The sequence below is a fragment of the Plodia interpunctella genome, chromosome 27 (genome assembly GCF_027563975.2).
Source record: "Plodia interpunctella isolate USDA-ARS_2022_Savannah chromosome 27, ilPloInte3.2, whole genome shotgun sequence".
Lineage (NCBI taxonomy): Eukaryota > Metazoa > Arthropoda > Insecta > Lepidoptera > Pyralidae > Plodia > Plodia interpunctella.
Genome location: NC_071320.1, coordinates 4,336,019 through 4,359,618, shown reverse-complemented (window position 1 = coordinate 4,359,618; position 23,600 = coordinate 4,336,019). Strand labels below are relative to the sequence as shown.

The 23,600-nt window shown below is 37.7% G+C and overlaps 2 protein-coding genes across 4 annotated transcripts; one reads left to right on the top strand and one right to left on the bottom strand.

Annotated features, from left to right (window-relative positions):
- Positions 1–1,116: 1,116 nt before the first annotated feature.
- Positions 1,117–2,787, bottom strand: LOC128681584 (transcription initiation factor TFIID subunit 7-like). The gene has a single exon (XM_053765598.2). The coding sequence runs from the start codon at positions 2,593–2,595 to the stop codon at positions 1,426–1,428; it is 1,170 nt and encodes a 389-aa protein (XP_053621573.1). The 5' UTR covers positions 2,596–2,787; the 3' UTR covers positions 1,117–1,425.
- Positions 2,788–3,079: 292 nt separating this feature from the next.
- LOC128681559 (uncharacterized) lies at positions 3,080–19,070 on the top strand. Of its 3 annotated transcripts, XM_053765557.2 has the most exons (13): positions 3,080–3,179; positions 4,161–4,290; positions 5,163–5,260; positions 6,096–6,199; positions 6,728–6,879; positions 7,514–7,588; positions 8,593–8,708; positions 15,128–15,354; positions 16,032–16,168; positions 16,590–16,928; positions 17,339–17,543; positions 17,693–17,763; positions 17,884–19,070. In XM_053765557.2, the coding sequence occupies exons 2-12, from the start codon at positions 4,170–4,172 to the stop codon at positions 17,715–17,717; spliced, it is 1,599 nt and encodes a 532-aa protein (XP_053621532.1). In that variant the 5' UTR covers positions 3,080–3,179; positions 4,161–4,169; the 3' UTR covers positions 17,718–17,763; positions 17,884–19,070. The 3 variants fall into 3 exon arrangements, with proteins under 3 accessions (XP_053621532.1, XP_053621531.1, XP_053621530.1); XM_053765556.2 differs by lacking the exon at positions 17,693–17,763 and having other exon boundaries at positions 16,032–16,162; XM_053765555.2 differs by lacking the exon at positions 17,693–17,763.
- The last annotated feature ends 4,530 nt before the right edge of the window (positions 19,071–23,600 follow it).

Sequence of the window (23,600 nt, the reverse complement as noted above, 5' to 3'; positions counted from 1 at the left end):
TACACTACTATATAAACATGTTAAGAAAGGATTTAACTGTAAACAAAAATACCTACTAACTTCTTATATGGTACCAACTTACTTAGGTACCTACAAATTATCTATTTTGACACGTGTTGTAGAAATTATCGATTTTCCCATGACGGTCGTTGTCGACGGAAATAGTAGAATGGTCTTCCCAAATAGCTCCCTTAGAGGAGATACAAGGGTTTTCTTAGTCAGGACTCGAGTTTTATTCCGTGGAAGGTTGAAGGTATTTTGGCCTCACATCTCGGTTTGAATATACCTAAAGTCCAATCAACCAGATTAACACAATTCGATCGTAATTCAAATTTTATTTACCAATAATAATGGACGAAATGCTAAAAGCAAAGACTACCAACCTTCAGGAAAAATAATTGATACCGATAGTTGTGTTTAATTAATTGTACCCTGAAGGAATACACATGTATATCATTAATATTTTATTATAGGTTGTAAGGTTTTTCTGTAAACTACTATCGAATTGAGTTAGCCTGTAATGATAGATGTAAAATGTAAATTTATAGTGGAATAAATAAGCAACGATATTGCCAAAACTGGCATATTTGTAAATATTTGATTTTTAAGTTTTTATTATTTTTATTTATTTGGTAAGTATTATTTTTATAGATAAAATGTAAATAAAAATAAAAATTTCATTTTTGTAAAATTAAAAAATAAAAGTCAAAAAAATAAAGGAATAACAATAAAGTAAATATTATTCTATGTTTTTTAATGGATTTTTAAACAGCCTTCACGAATTAAACGAAGAAATAGGAAACCAAACCGAGAGGTCCTGGGTTCGATCCCCGGTCGAGTCATGATGGAAAATGATCTTTTTCTGATTGGTACGGGTCTTGAATGTTTATCTATATATGTATTTGTTGTATATATATGTATAGTTATATATATGTTTGTTTATATATGTATCTTTGAGTTAGTATCCCATAACACAAGTCTCGAACTTACTTTGGGGCTAGCTCAATCTGTGTGATTTGTCCTAATATATTTATTTATTTATAAATACAAATAAAATCATAATATGGTAGTCAGATAAAGGAATCAATATCAGATAAAGGAATAAATAACAAAACATTTGCATTAATAAATAACATATAATTTGTCATCATACATTCCACAATATTTTTGATATAACCTCAGACCTCTTTTTGACATATCTTCAAATACAATGATTATAGACTAGAAATATGTGGCAAATGCCCTCAAATATATATGTGGTCATCCAAATCAAAAGGGACCTTATGACAGCTAGCACTTAGGTCTTTATTGCCGTTATTCCAATACAAAATAACAGCAATAAAGATCGTAATTCCTAGCCGTAATTAGGTCCCTTACATACTCTACTTCCTCACATATTGTTGAATATTTACCGGAAACTTATTTCTATATGTCATCAGAATTCTGAAGAGTGAGCAGCCCTTGGTACTCCATCTCCTTGTACATAATATCCTTGTTTAACAAATGCAAATTCTCCGAAAACCGCTGCCGTAAAGCTTGATTCTCCATCCCCGCTATCTCGAGCTGAGTTTTCTGTTTACGTTCTTTCAACTCCTCAAGTTCTGTCCGCAGTTGTTCAATCTGAATCGCCATATTCTCTTTAGACATATCACGGTGATAATCACCGTCATCTTCTGGTGACATTCCACCCTTGGCAGCAGCAGGGGTCAATGAATGGCTATGGCTACCAGAAGCTTTAGGAGTGTGGCTAAAAATACGAGAGTCGAACTCAACTGGAAAGTCTCTTTTAGACATATCATTGATGCTGTAAATTGAGTTCGTATCTGATAAACGGCTGTCATACGGAGATAAACGACTATCTATGTCCAGATCTACATTCACATTCTCGTCTTCTAAATCGCTGTCACTTACATTTCCTCCAAAAATGTCAACAACATTTGACGATTCGGGTTTTATTGGACCCTTTGCTGCTTCTCTCTTCAGGGCAGCTTTAGACTTCTTCTCCGACTTCACATTAGCTTTGGTTTCCGGTTTAATGTCATCCTCCTCTTTTATAACCTCCCAAGTCACACTGAACGCTTCATTGTCCGCCCGAAGCAATCTTTTCACCTCTTTCTCAACCTCAGGTGCTTCAACATATTTCTTTTTTAAAGTCTTTCTAAAACGGCGCTTCCTGACATTTTTAGTTGGTGGAGTAATGCCGTGAGGAAACAAAAACTTCTTGTCGACTTTATATGGGTCTTTTTTCTTATTTTTGGCCGGAGATTCTTCCTCTGTCGTAGGCTGATCTGGTTCATTTTTGCAAATCATCATTTGGCATATATCAGCAGTTTTATAGAAACTTTTATTGTCAATCGTTTTCAAAGACTCAACAATGGTTGGGAGATCGACAACTTTTGCGTGCATCAACCAATGGTCGAAACGCACCTCGCCCTGTCTCATGTCGTTTTCTACCTGTATAGTCAAACGATTTTTCAAATTTTCTCCTGATTTCAGTACATCTCTTAGTACTTTAGCTGGTTCCTCGGGCAGCCGCAAAATATACTGAGATTCCAACTCAGTTGGATAATCAGGTTCGCGTTTATCTCGATTCATGATCGGAAATCATTAACAGAATATAGTTAACTCTCACTTCACTGTACTTTATTTGATTGATAAAGATACAGTCATAAATTTCCTAATAAACTCAATCAATGCAACAATAGAACGAGCGGCACAAATATAATATCTAGGTACTCTTTGGTATTGATTGATTGCATGCTATGCTACTCCTACTGCAGTGCGCACGCACTAAAATTTTATGTCTAACTGTCAACGTCAACTTATTCAAGCCAATGTCAATATTACTTTTTTCATAAATTGACAATAGAAAATACCTACCTACATCTCAAAGAGAATTTTATTTAACGCAAATAAATAATCTTACTTGCCTAACTATTTGAGAAAAGTATGTATAAATCAAAGTATAGCTGATAAAATTCGGTAAAGAATAATCATTTCCTTGATAAAAAGCCCAGAACCTAAATATCGGTTGGATTCCGATTAACTCTATGGCCAATACAATGGTTGATTTTCGCTTCACTAATCTCGCCAATATGGAAGTGAAACGTATGACAACTTGAACGGGACTAAAACAATTAGGAAATAAATAAGTTTAATTTATTTTAATACTTAATTTGGTGAGTAAACTCCTAATTCATCATATATAAACTATTTACTAAATCAGTTTAATAGCAAAGGTCGAAGAAATTGTCATTTAAAATCTATACGGAATACCCCACTCGGTCATCAAAAACGTTTTACCGGTAATCTATGAATTTTTATTTTATTTGCCACCAAAATTTTCAAATTAAATGCAGTTTATATGAACACAAATTATTCTCCTTATGGTGCCTATTTTTTCTACAGTCAATTAGTCAGTCAATAAGGAAAATCTATTCTGCAATCACGCGACAAATTATTGCCAAATGAATTGGTTTGGTACACAAATTTAAAAGCAAATAGAAATAGAATATAAATAAACGTAAGTAATAATTGTGTTATAAAAACTGGATAACATTTTATGTGACAATGTTTATTGTCATTTTCGATGGCATTACTATGTTCTGTCTTGCTCTCTCCTTGGCAAATCTAACTGCAACCGTCTCTGTTGCACTTGTGCTTGGTTTTGTATTCAAAGTAATTTCGTATTTATGAATACGGCCGTAAAACTTCTCTCACTTGAATTAACTTTGTTATTTTATGTGCAGATCTATAAAGAAAAGCTATGCATATATCTAGTAATATAGTCAATAATTGTTCTAGCAACACATTTTGTAAATTCTTCATACAGCATGAACCTGACAAATTCAGCATACAAATTAGGTTATTAAATTTGGTTTGATTGTATACTAGCGTTTGCCCATGGCCACAACTTTCTTGGCACTATTAATGGTGTGCTTTGCCATCATCATCATCAACTGTGGCCCTCCATGGCCCCACTGCTGGGCATAGGCCACCTTTTGTTTAAGCCAACCATTTCTGTAATGGACCATCCCGCGGATACACTCAGGAACACATATAAATGAAAGAGAGATTTGATAAATGAAACTATCCTTAGATGTAACCAACAACTATCGTGGTATTGAAACAAAAATATATATAATTTTCTTATTCCGCAGCAAGTTATAATGTCACAGCCGGGCCGCGGGCGCGGGTACCCGGGACGGCACCACGCGCGCGAGCCCCGCCCCGGGGACGCGCCGGAGGCCGAGGGCGCCAGGACTGTGCCGGATGTCCCCAGGGCTCCGGGTATGCTTTGTTTTTATTAAAAACTAGCGTCATATGTATACATATAGTACTAGCTTTTAGCCGCGTTAATTTCCCGCCCGAACGTTTATTTTTCTAGGATGACCCTATGTCCTTCTCCATACTTCAAACATAAAAAAATATAAAAATTAATGTGAAAAAGTGCCTGTGAATTTCAGAAACATTGGTTCAAATTCAAATCATTTATTCAGAAATTATTCCTTCACAGGCAGTTTTTCACATCAATTTTTATATTAAATAGTTATTCTCACAAGCTACAAACTACTGGCATTTCAGAACGACAACTGCTGAAAAGAAATTCTGAAAGATTATTGTTTCTTACATTTTTTTCTAATAATAAATACATCAACGTACATAATGTACATAGTCAAAAAGTATATCAAAACAGGTTATAGAAAATATATAAGAAAAATATATAAATAAATACAAATATATTAGGACATACCACACAGATTGAGCTAGCCCCAAAGTAAGTTCGAGACTTGAGTTATGGGATACTAACTCAACGATACTATATTTTATAACAAATACATATATAGATAAACAGCCATGACCCGGGCCAATCAGAAAAAGATAATTTTCCATCATGACCCGACCGGGGATCGAACCCAGGACCTCTCGGTTCAGAGGCAAAAGCTTTACCACCGCGCCACCGAGGTCGTCATATGTATAGATGTGAAACACATGATTAATTACCCAAAAATATATGAGAAGAGATGACAAGTTCGCTTGAATTTGAATTTTACCAGGTTGTAATAGATTAGTGCCTGAGGGGATAACAAACAAACATACGCTGCGCCTCAGGGCATGGCTTTACTTTCTGTAAATAAACGTTTTATAAATCTATGTAACAGCGGAGACAGTGTTGCCTATAGCGGAGGATGGGACAGACGACGAGGTGCTCGCGTCACTGCTCGCCGTAGACGAACAATATGCGCCTCTGTTGGCTCTGGTGAGTGCGATAATGATTATTTCAATCTAAGAACTGTACTCACGTAAAAAAAATGAAATAATCCAAAATTAGTTTTTTAAAGGCACATTGTTTTTCACATCATATTCTAAATTAAACGATATTTACCATAGCTACAAATTACTGGCATTTCGGAACAACTACCGCTGGCTGAGAAGAAATGCCGAAAGTAACTCATTTAAACATTATTGGTTATTATGCCATTGATCGTGCATGCCATATAGTAAAGGTTTTATCTGCTTGTGCACAGCCCTATAAACAAAATATAGAAATAAATACATAGGAAAGATAAACCGCTAAGCAAGACATTAGGTCTTGCTTAGGTGCACCCAGGATCGGCTCCCAACGGGGTAACTCAACAGTTAAGTAAAAGGTAGTTGTAGGTACCGCACCTAGAAAAGCAGTCGTTATCAAAACTGTAATTAGGTATCTCTCTATTACCCAATTTAAAAAAAAATCGTTTATGGAAGGTTAATCCAATCTAAGGATCAAAATTTTATGATATGATTATGCTTTGAATGCAATAAGATCACTTTGAAGACAATAAAAGCTTGTGTTTGAAAGGGCCGCGGTGAAGTTGTTTGCGGCGCTTCTTCTTCACCTGCGCTTAAGTCTAAATTTATTAAAGAATTACTTTTTTTGTCATTGCAATATCAAATAGTATGGTCAAGATTGGTTGATTAACACCCAGAGTTGCCAGCCGACAACGATATATTGCGCGTCAAATGTACAGTGTATTCGTGGCATTATTTGACTTTGGCAAAAATGAATTTTACGTAAAAATTAAAAAAGAATATTCCGTTGTTTTTGTTTCCAGCTAGAACAGTTCTCACCAGGTGAAGACGGTATACAATTCAACAGGAAACTTCGCAATTTCGAAGCCACCGTTACTAAGATGTGCCCAGACGAGACCACATTGAAGTAAGTATACTTTTAATAGGGTCAATTAAACAAAAGGGCTTTGATAACGCGGCGCGTAGACATCGGACTTTCCTTCCACCAAAGTTAACCCGTCAGCGGGTCGGCCGAAAGACAAAATTAGTGTGTATATTAGTTATATTTGAATGGTGGCTAACATAAAAAATATTTGTATAGTTTGTATGTATTTGACCGAGCGAGCGAAGCGAGCGACGTCTACAATTCGACTTGAGCCAAAAATATTTTTTTTTTGTATGTATGTTTGTAACGCGATGTTTGGACACGAACTTTCTAATCAGACCAACGTCTGATTTTAATGAAATTTAAAAGGTATGCAGGATCTGTCAATAGAATTTTTAAATTTTTAAGGGTCATCAAAATCGGTTAAGTCTTTTTATGAAATATTCACAATTTTGAAAATAATAATGAGAAATTTATTGTGAGACAACTAGTGACAACTTATTCACAACATTTCTCGATATCGAGCCCAGCACATTGTGTCTGTAACATGAATATTCTTTAAATGTCCAGACAAGCCTTTGCATCGTTCAACGCAGCTGCCCTCCGCAACTCGGCCACCGCAAGAAAGTTGGCATCAGTCGGGGCTTCGTTCACGAGACAACAGAGACGGCAGCTATTGAGGGGCGCCTTGTTGAATGTTGTCCTGCAGGGGACATTTTCCAGTGAGTGTTTTCGAAAAAGTGACATTTTGCGAAAATGACATTAAAATAGTGGCATTTTGCAAAAGATGCGTTTTGGATAAGATGATATGATGATGATATGTTGAGATAGTTACATTTTGCGAAAATGACATTTTGCGGAAAGACATTTCAGAAGAGTGACATTTGGCGTAAGCTCGAAGTAATAAAATGACATTTTCCACTTATGTGACAGTTATATATTGACGTGACTTTCTGTATAGGTTATGTATGATAATTTCACATTTTGCAAGTGACATTTTGTGAAAATGACAATGTTCAGTGAGTGTTCTATTTTTCGGTCACTAAACCAAAAGCGACGATTCGCTTAAAAAAATAACATTTTTGTAAAAAGTGACATTTCGCAGAAATGACAATTCGCAAAAGCGTCATTTCTTTGAATCGCGAAGGTCATTTGTAGAATTGACTGCAAATATTACACTCAATGTGTCAAAGTGTGAAAGTGTTGTTGTGTTTTTTTTTTTTCAATGAAGTTTTATACACTTTACAAGAAAACCTTTTCACACTAAGTGCGATATTACTAGCAAACAATAACGTTTAATAAATACAGACCAACACAATCTATTTCGTATCAAAACGTACATTTTTTTTTTTATAGGATTGGACGTGCTGGAGCGGGCCAACCCACAGTATTTAATTAACGCGGCCAACCTAATGGGAGATTATTTTGCAGGTAAACACCTATTATACCCGTGTTTAGACGCTTAAAAGTTCGCAATCAATATTCTAATCTTAACTAATATTATAAATGCGAAAGTAAGTTTGTGTGTTACCACTTCACGCTCTATCTACTCGACCAAATCTTCTTGTAATTTTGCATCCATGTAGTTTGAAGTACGGAGAAGGACACAGGGTACCCTGATCATCCCGGAAAATTGACACGGACGAAGCCGCGGGCAATAGCTAATATTAAATGAGTATGGATTATAATTTTATTTATTCTTTAAATAAATTTTTTTTTTCTCTATTTTTATTTAGAGGTTTTCCATCTACTGCATTTTATTGTTTTTGACGACCTCGGTGGCGCAGTGGTAAAATGCTTGCCTCTGAACCGAGAGGTCCCGGGTTCGATCCCCGGTCGGGTCATTATGGAAAATGATCTTTTTCTGATTGGCCCGGGTCTTGGATGTTTATCTATATATGTATTTGTTATAAAATATAGTATCGTTGAGTTAGTATCCCAGAACATAAGTCTCGAACTTACTTTGGGGCTAGCTCAATATTAGGACAAATCACACGATTTGTCCTAATATATTTATTTATTTATTTATCTGAGAATGATTCATGTCAAAAATGAAGTTTAAATGCATAGTATGTATGGCACCGAAAATTTACAACAAAATTCCAAATCAATATAAAAGCTTAAATTGAAATCTATTTAAAAAGCACCTCAAGTCTTTATTAACTGATAAATGTTATTATACTTTAAATGATTTCTTTAATGATAGACTCGGATAGAATTTAGGGCTAGTATAAGTACATTATAATTCTTTTTTTGTTTTGGATTTGTAGTGGATAGCATGCTCCTCTTTATTTATTTATATTTGCATACCTATATTCGGTAAAACGTGTAGGTCTAATTCATTTTGACTATTTGTACTCATGTTTTTGGCAAATAAATGTTTTCTTTCTTTCTTAATGCATAGGTACTGTGAATTATAATATTTTTTGTTGCAGAGGCTAGACTCTGCAATGGTAACAAAGTGCACATACTCGCGGGGCCCCTGATGCAGTACCTAAGGGCTCTCCTGGCCTCGGACCACGTCAGGGCCCACCGCAGTTTGGCCACACAGGTAACATATCCAACAGATTTGTAATAATCTAGCTTAATAACTAGATTTGCCCGCGTGGTTTCCCACGGGAGCAGTTATTTTTCCGGGACGAAAGGTATGTATAGGTCCTTCTCCGTACTTCAAACTACATGTATGCAAAATTTCAAGAAGATTGGTCGAGTAGATAGAGCGTGGAGGGGTAACAAACTTACTTTCGGATTTAAAAATTTAAGTAGAACTATTGATCCGTCAAGGGTTCGCTCAAGTAAGACTATAATAAAAAAAGTAGCTTATGTTACACCTGAAGGTTTCGTTTATCTCTGTCAAAAATTTCATTAAAATCGGTCAAATAATTTTTGAGTTTATTCATTGCAAACAAAAATACAAATCTTTTCTCTTATAATATTACTAACTGCGCCCCGGGGCTTCGCTCCCGTGGGAATTTCGGTATAAAAAGTACATTATGTTTTATTCCATGTTATTTTCTACCCGTGTACCAAATTTCATAATAATCGGTCCAGTAGATGAAGAGGTGAGATGAGAGGCGCGTGAAGAGGTAACAAACAAACAAAAACTTCCACATTTATAATATTAGTTGGCATTGGGATTATGGATATAATATTAGTTAGGATAACAATTATTTGTTAGACAAGTTAAAAAACCTTTCAAAATTCATTTCGCTAAAACTAAACGAAAGTCGGTTCATCCGTTTGGGAGCTGCGATGCCAAAGATAGACACGTTAAACTTATGACCAATCCAAAACCACGTCACCAACTTTGGTGCCTTGGTTTGACTGTGCTAGCCTTTCTAGGGAACTCTTTGTTTCCGCGTTTAGGGTGAGGTCAGGCCACGTTCCGGTAAACAAGTTCTTATGATGCGCGTGACTCGGTCAGATTTGTGTCCTGTGTGTAACAAGGAGGAAGACTTGATACATGTCTTGCTGGAATGTGGTCGATATTCTGCGATAGATTTTTAGCCAAAGTGCCCGTGTGTAATGGATTGCTGAACATAGTGTTGAGAAGTCCATTATCACAGATGGCTATATCCATGTATATCTTGTGGACAAGCATTATGAAAGCTAGATAAGTTTATATTAGATATCCCCCATGAGGCTGACATAGTCACACAAAGTGCACTGAAACCTTGTCAAAAATTTAGAAGAAAAAAAAAACAAATAAAATAAACTAACTTAACACGGGGGGTTAATTTAACACTTATGACACTCCTATTTCTGCGTCGGGGGTTAACTTATCACTTATAACACCCCTATTTCTGCGTCGGGAGTTAACTAAACACTTATAACACTTCTATTTCTGCGTCGGGGGTTAACTTAACACTCATTTCACGCCTATTTTTGCGTCGGGGGTTAACTAAACACTTATGACACTCCTATTTCTGCGTCGGGGGTTAACTAAACACTCATTTCACGCCTATTTTTGCGTCGGGGGTTAACTTAACACTCATTTCACGCCTATTTTTGCGTCGGGGTTTAACTAAACACTTATGACACTCCTATTTCTGCGTCGGGGGTTAACTTAACACTTATGACACTCCTATTTCTGCGTCGGGGGTTAACTTAACACTTATGACACTCCTATTTCTGCGTCGGGGGTTAACTTAACACTTATGACACTCCTATTTCTGCGTCGGGGGTTAACTAAACACTTATGACACTCCTATTTCTGCGTCGGGGGTTAACTTAACACTTATGACACTCCTATTTCTGCGTCGGGGGTTAACTTAACACTTACGATACTCCTATTTCTGCGTCGGGGGTTAACTTAACACTTATGACACTCCTATTTCTGCGTCGGGGGTTAACTTAACACTTATGACACTCCTATTTCTGCGTCGGGGGTAACTTAACACTTATGACACTCCTATTTCTGCGTCGGGGGTTAACTTAACACTTATGACACTCCTATTTCTGCGTCGGGGGTTAACTAAACACTTATGACACTCCTATTTCTGCGTCGGGGGTTAACTTAACACTTATGACACTCCTATTTATGCGTCGGGGGTTAACTAAACACTTATGACACTCCTATTTCTGCGTCGGGGGTTAACTAAACACTTATGACACTCCTATTTCTGCGTCTGGGGTTAACTAAACACTTATGACACTCCTATTTCTGCGTCGGGGGTTAACTTAACACTTATGACACTCCTATTTCTGCGTCGGGGGTTAACTTAACACTTATGACACTCCTATTTCTGCGTCGGGGGTTAACTTAACACTTATGACACTCCTATTTCTGCGTCGGGGGTTAACTTAACACTTATGACACTCCTATTTCTGCGTCGGGGGTTAACTAAACACTTATGACACTCCTATTTCTGCGTCGGGGGTTAACTTAACACTTATGATACTCCTATTTCTGCGTCGGGGGTTAACTTAACACTTATGACACTCCTATTTCTGCGTCGGGGGTTAACTTAACACTTATGACACTCCTATTTCTGCGTCGGGGGTTAACTTAACACTTATGACACTCCTATTTCTGCGTCGGGGGTTAACTTAACACTTATGACACTCCTATTTCTGCGTCGGGGGTTAACTAAACACTTATGACACTCCTATTTCTGCGTCGGGGGTTAACTTAACACTTATGATACTCCTATTTCTGCGTCGGGGGTTAACTTAACACTTATGACACTCCTATATCTGCGTGGGGGGTTAACTTAACACTTATGACACTCCTATTTCTGCGTCGGGGGTTAACTTAACACTTATGACACTCCTATTTCTGCGTCGGGGGTTAACTTAACACTTATGACACTCCTATTTCTGCGTCGGGGGTTAACTAAACACTTATGACACTCCTATTTCTGCGTCGGGGGTTAACTTAACACTTATGATACTCCTATTTCTGCGTCGGGGGTTAACTTAACACTTATGACACTCCTATTTCTGCGTCGGGGGTTAACTTAACACTTATGACACTCCTATTTCTGCGTCGGGGGTTAACTTAACACTTATGACACTCCTATTTCTGCGTCGGGGGTTAACTTAACACTTATGACACTCCTATTTCTGCGTCGGGGGTTAACTTAACACTTATGACACTCCTATTTCTGCGTCGGGGGTTAACTAAACACTTATGACACTCCTATTTCTGCGTCGGGGGTTAACTTAACACTTATGACACTCCTATTTCTGCGTCGGGGGTTAACTTAACACTTATGACACTCCTATTTCTGCGTCGGGGGTTAACTTAACACTTATGACACTCCTATTTCTGCGTCGGGGGTTAACTTAACACTTATGACACTCCTATTTCTGCGTCGGGGGTTAACTTAACACTTATGACACTCCTATTTCTGCGTCGGGGGTTAACTAAACACTTATGACACTCCTATTTCTGCGTCGGGGGTTAACTTAACACTTATGACACTCCTATTTCTGCGTCGGGGGTTAACTTAACACTTATGACACTCCTATTTCTGCGTCGGGGGTTAACTAAACACTTATGACACTCCTATTTCTGCGTCGGGGGTTAACTTAACACTTATGATACTCCTATTTCTGCGTCGGGGGTTAACTTAACACTTATGACACTCCTATTTCTGCGTCGGGGGTTAACTTAACACTTATGACACTCCTATTTCTGCGTCGGGGGTTAACTAAACACTTATGACACTCCTATTTCTGCGTCGGGGGTTAACTTAACACTTATGACACTCCTATTTCTGCGTCGGGGGTTAACTTAACACTTATGACACTCCTATTTCTGCGTCGGGGGTTAACTTAACACTTATGACACTCCTATTTCTGCGTCGGGGGTTAACTTAACACTTATGACACTCCTATTTCTGCGTCGGGGGTTAACTTAACACTTATGACACTCCTATTTCTGCGTCGGGGGTTAACTAAACACTTATGACACTCCTATTTCTGCGTCGGGGGTTAACTTAACACTTATGATACTCCTATTTCTGCGTCGGGGGTTAACTTAACACTTATGACACTCCTATTTCTGCGTCGGGGGTTAACTTAACACTTATGACACTCCTATTTCTGCGTCGGGGGTTAACTTAACACTTATGACACTCCTATTTCTGCGTCGGGGGTTAACTTAACACTTATGACACTCCTATTTCTGCGTCGGGGGTTAACTAAACACTTATGACACTCCTATTTCTGCGTCGGGGGTTAACTTAACACTTATGATACTCCTATTTCTGCGTCGGGGGTTAACTTAACACTTATGACACTCCTATTTCTGCGTCGGGGGTTAACTTAACACTTATGACACTCCTATTTCTGCGTCGGGGGTTAACTTAACACTTTTGACACTCCTATTTCTGCGTCGGGGGTTAACTTAACACTTATGACACTCCTATTTCTGCGTCGGGGGTTAACTAAACACTTATGACACTCCTATTTCTGCGTCGGGGGTTAACTTAACACTTATGATACTCCTATTTCTGCGTCGGGGGTTAACTTAACACTTATGACACTCCTATTTCTGCGTCGGGGGTTAACTTAACACTTATGACACTCCTATTTCTGCGTCGGGGGTTAACTTAACACTTATGACACTCCTATTTCTGCGTCGGGGGTTAACTTAACACTTATGACACTCCTATTTCTGCGTCGGGGGTTAACTTAACACTTATGACACTCCTATTTCTGCGTCGGGGGTTAACTAAACACTTATGACACTCCTATTTCTGCGTCGGGGGTTAACTTAACACTTATGACACTCCTATTTCTGCGTCGGGGGTTAACTTAACACTTATGACACTCCTATTTCTGCGTCGGGGGTTAACTAAACACTTATGACACTCCTATTTCTGCGTCGGGGGTTAACTTAACACTTATGATACTCCTATTTCTGCGTCGGGGGTTAACTTAACACTTATGACACTCCTATTTCTGCGTCGGGGGTTAACTTAACACTTATGACACTCCTATTTCTGCGTCGGGGGTTAACTTAACACTTATGACACTCCTATTTCTGCGTCGGGGGTTAACTTAACACTTATGACACTCCTATTTCTGCGTCGGGGGTTAACTAAACACTTATGACACTCCTATTTCTGCGTCGGGGGTTAACTTAACACTTATGATACTCCTATTTCTGCGTCGGGGGTTAACTTAACACTTATGACACTCCTATTTCTGCGTCGGGGGTTAACTTAACACTTATGACACTCCTATTTCTGCGTCGGGGGTTAACTTAACACTTATGACACTCCTATTTCTGCGTCGGGGGTTAACTTAACACTTATGACACTCCTATTTCTGCGTCGGGGGTTAACTAAACACTTATGACACTCCTATTTCTGCGTCGGGGGTTAACTTAACACTTATGATACTCCTATTTCTGCGTCGGGGGTTAACTTAACACTTATGACACTCCTATTTCTGCGTCGGGGGTTAACTTAACACTTATGACACTCCTATTTCTGCGTCGGGGGTTAACTTAACACTTATGACACTCCTATTTCTGCGTCGGGGGTTAACTTAACACTTATGACACTCCTATTTCTGCGTCGGGGGTTAACTTAACACTTATGACACTCCTATTTCTGCGTCGGGGGTTAACTTAACACTTATGACACTCCTATTTCTGCGTCGGGGGTTAACTAAACACTTATGACACTCCTATTTCTGCGTCGGGGGTTAACTTAACACTTATGATACTCCTATTTCTGCGTCGGGGGTTAACTTAACACTTATGACACTCCTATTTCTGCGTCGGGGGTTAACTTAACACTTATGACACTCCTATTTCTGCGTCGGGGGTTAACTTAACACTTATGACACTCCTATTTCTGCGTCGGGGGTTAACTTAACACTTATGACACTCCTATTTCTGCGTCGGGGGTTAACTAAACACTTATGACACTCCTATTTCTGCGTCGGGGGTTAACTTAACACTTATGATACTCCTATTTCTGCGTCGGGGGTTAACTTAACACTTATGACACTCCTATTTCTGCGTCGGGGGTTAACTTAACACTTATGACACTCCTATTTCTGCGTCGGGGGTTAACTTAACACTTATGACACTCCTATTTCTGCGTCGGGGGTTAACTTAACACTTATGACACTCCTATTTCTGCGTCGGGGGTTAACTAAACACTTATGACACTCCTATTTCTGCGTCGGGGGTTAACTTAACACTTATGATACTCCTATTTCTGCGTCGGGGGTTAACTTAACACTTATGACACTCCTATTTCTGCGTCGGGGGTTAACTTAACACTTATGACACTCCTATTTCTGCGTCGGGGGTTAACTTAACACTTATGACACTCCTATTTCTGCGTCGGGGGTTAACTTAACACTTATGACACTCCTATTTCTGCGTCGGGGGTTAACTAAACACTTATGACACTCCTATTTCTGCGTCGGGGGTTAACTTAACACTTATGACACCCCTATTTCTGGTTCGACGGTTAAGAACCGCGTTGCTATCTCCCATTGCAGCTAATGCAGAACGGACGCGAGCTGCTGGCGCAGCGCAGCCCCGCGGAGCTGGACGAGCTGTCAGTCTCGGTCCGACTGCGGCTGCTGGCGCCGCCCGCGCACGTCATCTGGCTGCTGCTGGCGGCCGACCTCTGTCTGAACAAGTTCCTGCCGCTGCCGAACACACTGCAGCAGTTCTACGCTTCCCACCTCGAGCTGTCTACGGATGAAAACTACAGTGAAGTCAGGTGGGTTGCTTGTGTTTTGCCGGTGAATGATAAATACGTTAGTTATTCACCAACGAACTTGGACAGCGCGCGAACACAATATTTTTTTACGAAATTGGGAATATTTCAAATTTTGTTGCCCCGCGAACTTAAAAATTGTATTGACCGATCCTACATTTCTTTTCAATTTCATCAAAATCAGACCAACGATTTACAAACAAATATACATACATACAAAAAATGCCAATTTTTCCCAAGTTCACTTGTATTATTAGTACTAGTTGTTCGTCACGAACTTATAGACCTCAATTTTTGATGGATTTTTACAAAATTGTGAATATTTCATAAGCGACTTAAACATTCTATTGACAGATCCTATCATGCCTTTTAAATTTCATCGAAATCAGACCAACAGTTCGAAAGTTATCACGTTAAATACATACATATATAAAAAAAATGTATTTTTGCCCCAAATTGATATACAATATTTGAATCCACACAAATAAAATTGAAGCGTCTATCTGTAATTGCACATTGAGCCGTTTCTATCACCTAAATATTATTTTAAAATTCATGTAGGTATGTCAACATGTCCGTTCAGGCTAATCTACAATAGGCTTATCCGATTTTGTTGAGATTATAGAGTAGCCTTCATCCTGAAACGAGTCATTTCTAAAAGAAATATTTTTACACGACAGCTACGGCTCGTGGAAGAAGGATGACAAAGATTTGGAGTCGAGCGCGGAGAAGGTGAACCAGAACATGTCACAGATCAGCCTGAGCGAGGAAACTGATGTGAAGCCCAAGCTAAGGCCTATCTTAGGAGCCGGTGCGGGTAATGTATTTGTATGAGTGGTGTTCGTGTGGTGTGATTTGCTGAAAATCAAGATTAAACAATTTATTTCTCATAGGAATAATGTATTTAACTTACACAGATAAACTTAATATGTAAATATTGATTAATATATTATTAATTTATTATATACTAGCTTTTGTGTACGGCTTCAACCATTCTCTTATCTGCGAAAGCGGATAGACATGATTTTCATACATTCACCGCCCGTTGTAGTAATTTGAGAGTTTATTTTTAGAAACAATTTAGCTTCAGTTTCCATCACAATGCCAATTGTTGTGATGAGATTGACCTGATGGTGCATCCAGGATCTCCACTTTTTGTCACGATTAGAATCGACCACAATGAAAGCATATTTTGGTAAAAATGTAAATTTTGTAAATATATACCTACTTGTTTACAGGTCTACTAAGACAAGAGCAAGCGCTGTCTGTCAGTCAAGACAATTTTGAAACGTGGACACCAAAGAGTTTATCCAAACGGTACGATCTAAACTCTTGGAGGCAGGGCGAAGAAGAAGGAAAGGATGATGGACAAACAAATGTACAAAATATACAGAATGTACAAGCGACTGTACAGACTGTACAGTCAAATGTTCAAAATATGAATTACCCGGTGACTGTACCGGATTATCCAACGCCGAATAGGTTTTATTCGGAGAATGTTAATTATTTGCAACAAGGAGACGGAACGTATATACAGAATCAGTTCCCGCCGGCGCAGACGCAGAATTTTGCTCAAGGTATTGTAATTTTTATTTGCATAAACTACTGGTCGTAAGAAGCTGAAATTTGGCATTTAGGTTCCCTGGGGAGTGTAGGTGAGCACTAAGAGAGGATTTTTGGTAATTCTACCCCAAAGGGGGTAAAAGGGTTGAAAATCTTATACGAAAATTGTACCATTGAAATTAGTGATTTGAAAATTTGGATTTTTGTTGTTTACAACAAATATATGAATTTTTCTGAAAATTAACCCTCAACCCCTTCAAAAGGGGGGTGAAAGATTGTATAGGACTAAATACTTTCAAAATAAAAACCCGAAGCGCGGGCAAAAGCTAATTAAGATTTAAGAGAAACGTGCTACGTGTTTGTATGTTTCGTGATAGGCCTTCTATTAAAAAATAATAATAATCACACACATAAAAATCCACAGGCGACTTCATACAATTCCAAGACCGCCCCCAGCAAGCGGTGGAGCATGTCAACAACGAAGTGCAAAAATCACACAAACCCTTGGAAAACTGGCGGGTGTCGAGTCGGGAATCGAACCCGGACCCGAACAGGAACAAGCGCTGGAGCCGACAGCGTTCTGGGGACGATGAAGACACTGAAGCGTTCACTGAACGGGCTAAAGATAGGTGAGATTTTCGTAAGTTTAAGTCGAAGCTGATTGGTGTAATGGATAAGGCGTTTGAGTTGAGATCTAAGGGTCCCAGGTTCGAATCCTGCCCGATTATGGTAAGTTTTATCTCATTACTATTCTTCTAATAGGTTGTTTTCATAACAGACCCCTGGACTCTGACATCTTGTAGCTGAGGAAGAAACCAAATAAAAGAATGGGGTCTTCTCCAATATAAGGTAAAAAACTGTATTATTATTACACCTAATATCATCTCAACATACTTAGAAGCAAAAATATAGGTGTTTTATGTATGTTTAAAGGAAAAAATACGTCTAACAAACAACCGCATTCCCCAGGAGTGCGGTCGCGGGCGGTCGGCGGCACGCGGCCGACGTGCCGCGCTCACACAAGTACTGGGACCACGACGACCGCACCGACCGCGACTACAACAGTTAGTGATGACGACACGGAAATTAATTTGTGACATACGTGACAGGAAATATTTGAAAGTTTGCAAGTTTATTTGTCGACCGGAAAATGTGTCTTTTCGTAAGTGGTTTGGAGAAGTGTTAAAAGTATGACAATACGCCACACCGAATGGACATTGAAAGAGTGCAGTATGCACGAAAACTGTCCGTTGTAATAATGATATGTGTGACCAAAATCTGTTAGTGTTTTAAAAAATACAAGAAACAATAAAGTTGACATGTGTCCGAAAACTGTTGAAAAATGTGTATCCCAATTAGTTTGGTGACATGTATGATGAATGATGGATATTTCTGATAAAATGTTTAAAAAAAACAGTCAATTCAAACGAAATTTTGGCGAATATTTGTCATAATAACCGAATAGACAACAATTATTACACAAAAATTGAATTCTGAAAAACTGTCCGTTAAAACTATGCATGTCGAAAAATTTTTAAAGTGACATACATATGTATATGAAGAAAATATTTAACGACGTGTCTTTCATACAAAAATTTCCTCACGATTACAACAGTTAGTGATATACAAAGTAGTGATGATAAAAATGGTTTTAATACACGATAGATACAGTCTTTCATACAAAGTTTGCCGGAAACGTGGAAGAACCCAAAAACTGTGCGTAAAACATAAAATAATGCGTACCTGTAAACTATCGTTCATACAAAGTTTGGCGTGTGTACAAAAAGAGTAAGAATTCAACAATCACAAAAGTTGCAATGTTTAGCGAAAATGTATTGTCACTTGTAAAGGCCACGCCGATCGCGACTACAACAGATGAAATTTACCCAATATAATGTTTATAGAAACGAGCTTTCATACAAAATTTGGCAAAAGAGCATGAAAAAGTCAGATATGTATAATGTAATTGTTGAAAAAATTGCCCAAAACAATGTTTGGCGAAAAAATTTAAAATTACAACACAGTGACAGATATATAATGGAAATATTAAAAAATATAAGCGCCCAAGAAATTAAAGAAACTCGCATTTGTGAAGTACAAGAGTTTGTGAAGATATATTATAAAAAAATACATGTTTCGCTTGAAAATACAAATAATAGTGACAAAAAAATAATAATTTAAGACGAAAATATATTGGGCCTAATGGCTTTTTACTCACAATAACTAATTAATTAATTTTGAAATATATTGTGTTCAAGAAGGTACTATATCGATAAATTCTTGGAAAATTTTGTCTTTGGAACCCACAAAACAAGAAAGTAGACAGTATAAGGCCAAAATTAAAAAAATAATTTTGTTGTAAATCAAAAGTTTGGACAAAAAGGCTTTTTTTTGTTCTGTTGCAAATAAAGGATGACGATTTTTGACAAAATAAATTGTTTGTGCGGCCATACCTTTATGTAATGCTGCGATCACACTAGTGTATATTTATTAAATGTTGATGACGAAATTTCTGATATTAATTTATGAAACTATAATTTTAAAATTAACTCACGCTATGAAAGTATGCATTGTTTTTCTGTGTGTGTTGGAATGATTATATTTTATAGATAATACAAAAGACTCACCGTCAATGGGTCACTGTCAAAACTAAAAAAATCCCTGAGAGAATAACTTATGACAAAATTTTATTATTATAGGTATATATTTCTGTATTACTATTATTCTGTATATCATTGACTTAAGTGCTTGAAATTGCTATCATTTACTGAATTTTTTTTTATGGGAGTAATAAAATATAATAAAACTAAATTAGCGACACCGATTTAGTCAATAACACCTATATGGAATTAATTGTTATAAAAAAAAACTAATTGCACTCCGGGAGTGCCGGCAGAAGTGAAAATTTGAATTGTGAAACGCTGTGCACTTTTGACGTGTTACGAATTTTCGATCAGTCACGTGTCCTGACGCGAGTTGTAACTTTTTTTACCCATCACAAAAAGTGCACAACGCCGCTAAAGAAGTTTTCACTTCAAAAGTGATATTTTTTTTTTCTGTACGTGCTGGGTTTTTTTTAACGTTTTCCCTTTGATGAGGGATTGTTCAAAAAGGATAAAACTTTATTATATTTGACTGAAAAAGTATGGGGAGAACACTCACGTCTTCATCCTGTACGGAGTAAACAGTGGCTTGAACTCTAAGGCCAGATATTATGTAATAAGGGATTAATGTCGCTAGTGTATCAATTTAAAACATGCCCTTGATCGATTGTTACGATCAATAGGGTAAAAGCTAGAATAATTTTATGTGCTCAAATATTTACATTTTCTCATTTTAATACTTATAAGTTAATAATATAATTAGCTATCTAGATCATTAATGTTTAATTTCGACCTTCGACGATATTGTTGTCAACTTCAATTGTGTTAAAAAAACGTACGGCACGCGACGCGACGCGGAGCGCGGTAATAAAGCAGAATATGTCAATATTAAGAGTGTACCGAGCGCACACTAGCGTCTATCATATATTTATCAATTTCTTTTAAACAGAGACAAATTTTAATTATCTGGCTCGGACTAATTATGCTTACCTAGATAAAGGACTGCGTTAAAAAGTATTGTAGTTTTATATTGGACACAGTTGCCACGATCTACTAATCGGAAAACGGTGGCCACTCAAGTCCGTTCAGTAAATTGTGACTACATATTGTACAATAGGAAACTATATTACTTTTCAATGAAGTCCTTTATATAGTGTAGCATAATTTGTCCGAGCTAGATTTGTAAAATTTGCTTTTATTTAAAATAAATTGATAAAAATATGTTGGTGGCGCCAGTGTGCGCTCGGTAGACTCTTTAATAATCTGCTTTATCATCCCGCTCCACTTCGCGTCGACTATCAACCTCGATGGCGCAGTGGTAAAGTGCTCGCCTCTGAACCGGGTTCGATTCCGGTCGGGTCACGATGGAAAATGATCTTTTTCTGATTGGCCCGGGTCTTGGATGTTTATCTATATATGTATTTGTTATAAAATATAGTATCGTTGAGTTAGTATCCCATAACACAAGTCTCGAACTTACTTTGGGACTAGCTCAATCTGTGTGATTTGTCCTAATATATTTATTTATCCCACCTCATGGGCGATGCAAATTGCGCGCTCGCATCATAATACAATATTGATTATATTCAGTACTCAATTTGTATAGTTATCTAGATACCTAATCATATTATGGCCATAAAGTCTTGTCCATAAAGAATAGAATATAGTTGAGTTGCATTGTCTACTATCGGCTAGCAACACTGGGCGTTTATCAACCAATCTTGAACAATATATTTGGTAATGCAATAGCAAAAAAAATTGTTCAAAATCAGTTTTCTACTCTGTGTAAGACAAGACTACACATTACATTTCATCTTGACCTAGCGACCTAAACATACAAAGCGACTAGTACTAGTATAAAATTAGATATAATATACTTTTCTATTTAAGATTTCTACGTTTATAAAAGTTTCGATATTTAAGTAGCTAAATAAATATGGTGCATTAATGTTTAATACGAGAAAAAGGGACAGAGAACTGTATGTTTCACCTGAGCTGCTGGAATTTTTGTGGCCCGAAGAATTCAACCTATTTTGAGCCGAAACCCAAAGTGGAATATCGGCAGGTCACTAGTGTAGGATTAAGTATGTGTTGTGTACATGTGTCTATTAGATAAAGTGCTGTCGGATTAGGTGTTGTCGGCAACGGGTGATACAGAGTCTAACACAAGGATATTCAAAAGTAAACAGTGGAGACATAACCACAGATTTATTTTGATAGTAGATACCACACATCAGAGCGTTATTCCGGTTGATTCATCGGCTGGAAGTTCAGAACTCAAGACACCGCTTTCCTTCGTTTTCTCCTCCACTTTCGGCATCCCTAGTTGTCAGACCATTGTCACGCATGTCATCCTTGACGAGATCAAGCCAGCACTTGGGTTTGCCTTCAGCCAGGGCCGGGCGGGAGCGGCATAGCTAGACATTTGTTCCCTACGTTCCCTACGTTATCACTACATAGTATAAAACAAGGTCGCTTCCCGCTGTCTGTCTGTCCCTATGTATTAATTAATCTTTAAAACTATGCAACGTATATTGATGCGAGTTTTTTTCAAATGATACAGTGATTTCGGAGGAAGTTTTCGGTGTAACACATTATACAGCCAAACCTTTCACAGGAATCGCACTATCTATTGGTGAAAATCCGTGCAATATTTATGAGTTTATCGCGGACGATCAAGGACTATGTTTTATAATATGCAAGGAGACGTATGCACATATGTTGACTAAATAGTTAATTGTTTTTAATGTTCTCGTAAGTGCCCTAAGCCGCGAAAGGCTTTAGAAAACGTGCTAGCTAAATTTTGTATAGTTTAAGGTGACATACGCGGCGACATACAAAATTAACAATTTGGGCTGTGCGTTGATAGATCAGAGAGTCTTTGCGTTATATATACGTGACGTGACTCTGATCTATCAACGCACAGCCCAAACTACTGGACCGATCGGGCTGAAATTTGGCATGCAGATAGCTACTAAGATGTTCAAAGTTTGTAAGGGGAAACCAACCTTCCCAAGGTACAGTCAACAGCACACCAACCTAACCATGTTCATTGCAAACTCGCCACTATTAGCGCGCCATGGAGGTAATGCGGGGTAACTTGATGATCTGTTGACTGTACCGTATCTTCAAACTTCGTATGTATAAAGATATTTTGTTACATCCTGTATGTTGTCGACTGTACGGACGGCTACAAAAGTCCAGCAACACTTTTGAATTATATTTCCTAGGAATATGGTTCAAAAGTATGACTGCACTTTAGCAGGCGACCGTACTTTACATGCAAATAATGGAAGGAGAGCATGACAGCATAGAAGTTATAAATTGGAAAATAGTTAATAAAAAATCGATTACCTCATTGATAGAGTTAAATTGTGATGTTTTAATAATTTTAAAGGAAAATTCAGTCCATGAATTAATGGAATTGTTTGTGTCACACCGCGATTTGTAACACTGCCACACATCGGGAGAAAAATTCACACACACATTGCAACTGTCATCATAATATCTTCCTCCCAACATGGAATAATGTTACTCAATGGTACAGTCAACAGCACATCAAGTTACCCCGCATGGACTTGTATGGCGCGGTAATAGAGGCTAGTTTGCAATGAATTTGGGTGTGTTAATGTGCTGTTGACTGTACTATGTATTCCTGTTCAGTAATGTGTATCACTGCTACACAACGGGGATTTTTTTAGCGATTTGTAGCATATAAAGTCGCGTTGTAGAACAAGCTGAATGTATGTGTTTTTCCATGGGTAAATGTTAGAAGAGCTCGAATACGATTTTGTCTAATTCTATAAAATGTTATCATGGACTGAATTTCCGATTTAAATTTATTAATGTTTTACAAATTATGAAGTTTACGTGCTAGTTGTCACCTTAATAAAATGCATAATTTTTTTTAACATATACAGGCTGTTTATATAGTTCAGATTTTAGTACTTACGTGTTAAATTAATGTTAGTAAATTAAAAAAAAAACATGGCTGCCGTTACTCTATTCGAATACCTCGCAAGTTTAGGACCCGAATCTCAAATAAAGTTCAATCTTAAACATTTTTTTGCGTCTTCTGTAGTT